Source organism: Populus euphratica, unplaced genomic scaffold, assembly GCF_000495115.2.
Source record: "Populus euphratica unplaced genomic scaffold, PopEup_1.0 scaffold21.1, whole genome shotgun sequence".
Classification (NCBI taxonomy): Eukaryota; Viridiplantae; Streptophyta; class Magnoliopsida; order Malpighiales; family Salicaceae; genus Populus; species Populus euphratica.
Genome location: NW_011499887.1, coordinates 596,163 through 604,669, shown reverse-complemented (window position 1 = coordinate 604,669; position 8,507 = coordinate 596,163). Strand labels below are relative to the sequence as shown.

Below are 8,507 nucleotides of genomic sequence, written 5' to 3'. Positions count from 1 at the left end.
ATATTGACTTTGTTGTAAGATTTATGAGTACATTTGATATAACCCAACCAGAATGAAAGTAGTAAGTTAGTTATATATAAAAAGATAATATGCTCCACATTTACATCAATATTAAAAAGGTTATGCTGGATTTATGGAGATAAAAATTTGATTTATGATAAAATAAAGAGGAGGTTTGCTATTATATGCAGAGAAAAATTAAGGAAAAGGAAGAAATGAAGAAGGGAGAAAGGATGAGATCACTCGCTAGATTATAAAATAAATATTATTGATAGATTTATAGAAAAATTCCATTAATGAGTTAATTTTGTTAATAATTTGATCTACATAAGTGATAAGTTGTTGTACCTTTTGAATTTCTTTAATTCATTTTTTTTTCACTATAATTCATTTGATATATATCAAGAAAACATTTATATTGATATTTACTAATAGATACAGCAAGTGACTATAGAGTTTATTATAATCTACCAATAAAATTTCATTATAAATATTTTAATTTGTATTTACTAATTTTCTAATTTTCTTGTAGTATATCTTCTCACAAGCCCCTTGATTTGAAAGAAACCACCTCGAGCTGCCGAGATCTAATTTAACTAATTTTTTAGATAATGTAAGTAGTGACTAATTAACTTACAAGGTTTTGTCCAATGCTGATTGATGATTGTTGATTATTTGAGTAAAACATAATGGCAAAGGCTTTCTTTTCTTGTCAGTGTCCCGAGGCGGTGGTTAATGTCTAATTGTGATGTTGGTGTCCAATTGATTGTAGACACGTGCTTCCTTAATCAATTATTTCTTTATCTGTCTGAAGTGTTTCTAGTGGTTTTCAAAACTAAAGCCAATAAATTAGCTGTTTGCTTACCTTAACCCAAGCTTTACTCAACTTTCATGCCTGTTTTTGTCAAGCTAAAAGGTGCTGATTATATAATCTTTGTAGCTACACATCTCAACCTAGGGAAATTTCTATTTCTTAGCCGCTATATATGCATGTTTATTTATTTATTTATTTATTCATTCTAACATTTTTTTTTCTTAGCCGCTATATATGCATGTTTATTTAGTTATTTATTCATTCTAACATTTTTTTAAAAATCATATAGTAATGATATTTTTGAACTAGCTTGCATGTTAACTAGAATGTTAAGAATGCATCTCCTCCATGTCCATTTGATACATTTAGAGAAGTTTAATATTTTATTTTCAAAATATGAGCTTCAAAAATTTAAATCCAATAAAAGAATAAAGCAAATATCTTTAAGTACGAAAGCCAACCTCTTGAAATTAATAACAAATGTTATACACAGCAACACAACCACAGCTAAGCAACTAATACCGAATTTACTTATGATTATATCCTGTGTTTTTTTGTTTTTTTATTTGTACTCTTTTTTCTATTAAGCCACTTATTTTATGGCTATAACAATTAATTAATTAATTAATCTTTCGTATTTCATAAGAATATCCTAAGAAACTAATATCAAATTTACTTATGATTATCAAATTTACTTGCATTATACACACACACCATGTCCAAGATTATTTGAGCGTTGATACACGCACAGGGGCAGAACAAGAACAAAAAATTAAAGGGGGTTAAATTAAAAAATTATTTTGAAAAGATTAAAATTTTAGTTATTTTTATTAAAATTATAAATATTTACAAAGTAAGGGATGGAAAAAACTTTTCCCCGGCTCCTATTAGCCCCACTGCCTCCGCCTATATATATATAAAGTTTAATTGCCTAACCAAAATCTCAGACGTGTTGAAAGAAATAAAACTGATCTAACTGAAACCGCGTTAACATTTTAATTAATAAATCTAACCAGAAAACCATAATATAATATTAAGTGTTAATGTATACCAGACCCAGCAACTCCAGTATCCTCCTTTGATTTAGTACTTCAGTGATCCCAATTTTAGTTAATTAATTATCCTCGAAACTAATTTATATAACTATTATTATATATATAAATTGGAATCGAAAACCAGAAATCACATAGGGCACATGCATGTAGTCAACAAGAACATGGAAATCGACCAAAATTCTCATTTAAAAAAGAGATAATTATTAGTTAATCTGTTTTATAATATTTTTATTAGTCTCCAACTTAGTAATTAATGAGAGCTATACAAAACTCCAAATCAATGCAAGGATCATGGCAGTTTTGACAGGTATTCGCCGCATATCATGGACAAACCATAAAACTCTAATCAATGCAAATAAATTGCGAGTTACGCATAAATAGTTTCTTGAATAATAGATTGCATGTTCAATTATTATTCTGGAGGGTCAACCAGGGAGGTAATATTGTGTCTCTCCCACACACAGCACATTCAAACAGGCCTTGTTAATTTTTTTCTTCTTCTTTCTCGATAACTGGATAATCTTAAATGCGTTGATCTGATATATTTAGGGGAATTTAATGGTTTTTACGTGTTAGTTTTAAGTTTTAAATCCAAAATATCAAAGAACAGAAGCAAATGTTACAAAGTTAGCAGAAATATAAGGATCTGCAGAATATTTAAGACTTGGTGGTCATTTAGGACTGGTTGGTAGTTCGATATATTATAAGTATAAGCACATGTCATCATGTTAACATGATCTTTAACTACACCATATTAAATTAATTATCTTGAGAGTGCTTTAAACTGAATATTTAAGTAACTGCGACTCCTGCATATATTAAAAGAACAAAAGGGCTTTGAAGCAAGTATATACTTTAATATAATATCCTTACAATGGACTTTTTTTCTTCTTCTTAGAAACAATTTTAAGAAGAATCTCATTATGAGAATGTTAATGTCATAATAAAACTCAGTGGTGAGGTAATGATCACCAATTTGCTTAATTCAACTAACCAAACTAGCATCACATGTCCTTCATATTTTCAGTTCACTACCATATCTACTTAAGATTATTTTATTTTTTTCATATCTCCTTAATTAAGATTATATATATATATGCTAGTCGAAGCCCATGTCAAAGCACCAACATATCCATATATAAAAGATATTGTGTTAGTGGTCTAACTAACTAAAGAAAAGTCTTTCATATGATTGGAGAGAGTGTCCTTATAATTGTACCCCTACATTTTTAAAATTATTTTTTAAAGAAAAAAATCGTTTCCTTGATTTGGTCCATAGCTGCTCACATGCATATTGAGCTAGTGCCTAAATCCCAGTCCTACTCTTGATCATTATCATTTCTAATATGACATTAGAAAGATAGATAAATAAATTTCCGTTAAACCATAGGATATACATTAAACAGAATATATATATATATATATATATATATATATATATTGCATTATAATTTTATTGGATTAATTAATTTAAAGAGAGGTTTGTTTCCTAAAATTTGGTCACTTTGGGGGACAAATATTTTAATAAGCTGCAAAACCGCGTAGCTTTGGGAAGCAGACATTTTAAAGTAAACACCTGCTAGTTAATCCTAGAAAGTTTACATCAAAAAAGGCATTGAAATGTTTGCAAGAAACTCTCCCTTTCTATTGCTTGCGTGCACCATGCCGAGTTTGAATTAAAACAACCTAGCAAGACATTTATTTTCTTCACTTTACATGCCTTTTGTTGAAGCTAAGAGAAGTGTGGGAGTCTTTTGAATTTGTTTTGGCTTCACTTCATATATATAAGTAAAAAAAGATAGATAGATAGACAGACAGACATTGGAAACCCTAGCTAATACCTTCCATAAAACACATGCCCCCTTTTGAGTTTTGACTCGTTAGCCTTTTGACCCACGCAAACCCACCATACATCGTAGAATTTAATATCAATTCCCTACTCACACGGCTTAAACAACGTTTAAGATCGAGTATGTGTGTGTGTATAACGCTCGAGGTCAGTGGAGAGACAATTAATGGACGCCGCCGACACCCACGCCGACCACAAACGTCATCTCTCTATCCATCAATATGTAGGCGGCCATTACGTGTATTGTACTTCTTTATTGTTGCAAGTAATTTGCAAATGCAGTGAAAGAAACACGTATACGTACGTACAATATGAATCAACATATCATAATTATACACAAGAAGAAGAATGGAAGACGTTTTTCATAATTATGTTAAATAACACATAATTAATCACATTAGCATATCCTTTAATTGAAGAATTTTTTGCAAGGGACACGCGGTTTTAGGAAACAAATCTAGCTTAGAGCCACTCCAAATCCCGCAGGGATCGAGTGCGCTTTCTACAATTCAAAAGAAGAATTGAGAAAAACTTATCAACCAAAAATATATTTTTGGTCTGAAAAAAATTAAATGGATAAGAACTACTCTGTTTTTAATTATGATCACATTTGACATAATTACCAGACTATCGCTCCTCAGGCTCGCGGTGATCATGATCAAACGATAGTCGGAAAACCCACTTGGGGAGGGACTTTCTTCTTGAGCTTTTCAGCGTTTGGTGATGGCTTTGATTGTTCATCGACTCCACAAATGACTTCAATCGTTGGATAGCAAGGTTTAATGTTTCTTCAGATATGTTAGCGAAGCATACTCGAAACCACCCTGGCTCGGTACAATGACAGGAAGAACCAGGAGAGATATTTAGCTTAACTTCATGAACAATCTTTTTCCAAAGTTCCATTTCTTCTGTAAATGTGTTAGAACTCAAGAGATGCTTCATGTTAACCCAACAAAACAAGCCAGCATTGCTCGCCAGGCAGCTGATCCCAGCTTTTTCAAAGCCCTTTACCAGCAATTTTTGACGTTGTTTAAGCCTCTTTTGATTCTCCGAGATATAATTCCTCGTAAACTTTTTGTCAGAGAGTAGAGCAGAGAGAAGATATTGAGTTTGAGAAGACACTAAACCAAAGCTCGACATTTTGGTTGCTGCTGATACAACCATGTCATCGTTGGAGTAAATTGCACCAACTCTAAAACCAGGGAGACCAAGATCCTTTGATAGACTATAGACAATATGAACTCGATTCCAAACTTGACTATTCTCACATTTCCTATCCTTCAAAACTTCCAAGATACTGACAAATCCCGGAGAGCTAAAAACTGTACCCGAATAAATCTCATCGCTTATGAGATGAATGCCCTTCTCGGTAACAAAGCTTAAAAGAAGATTCAATTCATTGCGGGTCATTGTAGTTCCCAAAGGGTTTGAGGGGTTTGTGACCAAGACACCCTTAACCCGTAGGTTTCGCTTTTGTGCTTCTTGAAAGGCTTCTTCAAGGGCTGGTGCAGTGATTTGGAAGCCATTTGAACTTGTACACTGAATTGGTACAATCTCAACCCCAGTTCTCCACTTGAGATCTCTATCAAATCTGCAAGAATAATTAATTAATAAGTAACTTAGCATTTTAGTAACAGGGAAAGTATATAGGAAGATATATACAGTATACCATATAATTAATCAACTTACCCTGGGTAGTATGGAGTGGGAAGAAGGAAGGCCTCTCCTGGCTCAGCAAGGCAGAACATGAGTGTCTCGTTCGCCGAAGTTGCACCGGCTGTGAGTACTATTTTGTTTTGATTAAAGCTTACTTTGTTGCCTCTTATTTCTGCCATGAATTCTACCAATGCCTGTAAGAACAAAGAGAAAAATATCGGAACAAGTAAATCATTTATATATTAGTTTTATGACTTGAAAAAACAATAATGGACTTACTTTCTTGAACTCAGGAAGGCCATGATAATCTTGGAAAAGAGCAAGCTCTCTAAATATGGACTGTCCAGCCTTTTTGAACCCAGCTGCGTCCGGGTTATTAGCCAGCCATGACTCGAGAAGATCAAAAGAGAGCTGCGAATAATAGCAATATGGAACGTAAGCTACCATGTTATTCTAACACACCCACACCCACACCCACACACATGCATGTTTTTCTGACCTGATTCTCTGCAAGACCCATCTGAATGATGCCTGTTGGATTCTTGATCTCATCGTATGGGTTCTTCTCGTATTCCTGCCATCCTAGGAAGTAAGAGGAATCTTGCCCATGAGTATTACACGTGGCTTTCCTAGACAACAATCTCATTTTGGTATGTATTGAACAAGTAAATAATGTTGTTTCGAAGCTCAAATATGCAAAAGCAAGAAATAACTATATATGTAGTCGAGGACACGATATATAGAAGAAGAATTGGAAGGAGAAGTCTTTGGTTTGAGATTGAGTTGTATAAATTTTGAAGGGGAATTGAATTGTCGGTTGGTGCTGTAGTGGTGACTGCATTGCAATGTAGCTAGCATATATATATGTGCGCGCGAGGGCGACTGTGTCTATATATATATATATATATATATATATAGTGGCTTATTAAGAGAAGAAAGAGAGATTGGCAAAAGACAATTTTGACCAGAGACAGGATTTATTATGCTTAGTAATTAATTTGGAAAACCGAACTTATGTTAATTACGCGTATATATTGTCCCACAAGACATCACACATTTCTATGCTCAAATAATTTGGTCACAACATTCATAGTGCTACCCTCTTACCATACCGATTTAGATTATGCTCCACTAAATACAAAATCGCATGGGCTCTATGTGTATTAATAAATTTTTGGATATGGGAATTCATGTAGGAAGTAGAAAACAAAACAATCCTAGTGTTAATCAAGACTAAAGAGAAAAAGAAAGAGATTTGTAGTCCTGCTCATGTCGCAGTAGCCTTCTTTACAGGCCATACCGACAGGAAAGATGGCCAAAAAGTGGCCCACAAGGTAACTTGAACCCTAGAGGGCGCCACCACCGAGGGTCCAGATGCCTGGCCTATTACTCAATACCACACCCCTGTCGGCCACATTCTCCCTCTTTAGCCTTCAAATTGGTCCATTATGTTTCTGCTTATTTTTTTTTCTATTTTCTTTTGTGTGTTTGTGTCTATATATATATATACATAGAGAGAGAGACACACACACACAAACACACCAACCTGTTTGAAGTCAAACATTTAGTCTTTAATGGAGACAAATTAGTTGGTATCATATATTCTGGGTAGGTGGCAGCACAATAAATCACGATATTGGGGTAAATGGGCTCGTAATGGTATCACTAATAAGGTGATATTTACATCTAGAAAATTATCAAATATAATAATAATACTGATAAAAAATATTATTGATAAATTATAATGATATTTACTAATAGAAAATCACGTCACCATTTTTGTCACCATTTTTGTTGATAATAACTGATAAAAAAAATGATATATTCTAAGAGATTTACCGAATGAATTCAAAGAACAAAAAAATTAAGTATTCCTTTATTAATTTCATTAAAAAAATATGACTTGTTAATATTTCCAATCAAATTACTATGATAAGTAATCATTGCTAGTTAATATCAAGGAATCCATGGATAATATTAGTTCCTTTCATAGCTCAGGTGTCGGTTATACCATACATTATGGGCTATGAAAGTGCCAAGCATTTGTTGTACCAAGTGTTATACAACATAAATCAAGATTAGTCATTTAACAAGCAAAGTATTAAAGAGTGAATAAGATAACAAATATAAAACATGTTAGTATCAAACATTAAAGTCCATATTAAGTTTACATTATACTTATTCTTACACCATTAGTGTAACCTTTTCACCTTGACATAACTAACTTAGCTAGACATAATGAAAGAAAGCAAAATAGATAAACAAAATAAGAACATAAAAGTTAACTAAGTAAAGGAAAGGAAATGAAAGGCATAAACTTGATATTAATGAAAGTAAAGCATAAACATTACAAAAAATACAAAGAGAGAAAGGAAGAGCATGATCTTGATCTGGAAACCAAGATGCCTAAATGCATGGCAAATGCCTCCTTTTATAGGCCAAAATTGGGAACTATTGATTTGATGACTAATTGATGAGTGGGTGGCCAACTCTTGACTTGGTGACAATCCTTATCTTCTCTTGTCTGCCCAAAACGTCATTGATAACGTCAAAATTGGAGCCAGTTGTAAACATGAAAGTTGTAGGCAATTGTCTCAGCTTTTTTGTGTAAACAGTTCAGCTCTTTTGGACTTCTAGAACTCCAGATATGGCCAAAATACTGAACAGTGTTTGAGCTGAAGGACAAGTTCGGACTTCTTTGTTGTTGCAACAATTTGGACTTGAAAATTGCCTTTTTAAATCTTGGGCTCCATATGAAAGTTGTAGGCCTATGTCTTACCTTTCCATCCATATAAAGTAGACCTAAATCTGAGATCTATAGCTCTAGATATGACCCAATTACCGAACAGTGTTCTGATTTGGATTGCACTGACATCTCTTTTCTAAGTTTGGCCATCTCTTTATCCTTTCAATTTCAGTTCTTAAATTCATCAATCAATCCTTTCATTTATGTGATAGGCCTGCATTTAAAATGAACATTTACTATAAATTAAAGGTATCTTATATTATTAGATATATTATTATAAAACATGCTTTAGTTAAGGAGTTATTGATACTTCAAGTGGAAAATGATGATATAAAACCTTGATAAAAATACATTTTTAAGTACTACTAATCATAACTAGTAGGATGA

The 8,507-nt window shown here is 32.9% G+C and overlaps 1 protein-coding gene across 1 annotated transcript; it reads right to left on the bottom strand.

Moving 5' to 3' along the window:
• Positions 1–4,092: 4,092 nt before the first annotated feature.
• Positions 4,093–6,228, bottom strand: LOC105130489 (1-aminocyclopropane-1-carboxylate synthase-like). The gene is made up of 4 exons (XM_011033029.1): positions 5,874–6,228; positions 5,654–5,785; positions 5,408–5,568; positions 4,093–5,309 (listed from the first exon to the last, which is right to left on the bottom strand). Exons 1-4 carry the CDS (start codon positions 6,018–6,020, stop codon positions 4,346–4,348), a joined length of 1,404 nt encoding a protein of 467 aa, XP_011031331.1. The 5' UTR covers positions 6,021–6,228; the 3' UTR covers positions 4,093–4,345.
• Positions 6,229–8,507: the final 2,279 nt, after the last annotated feature.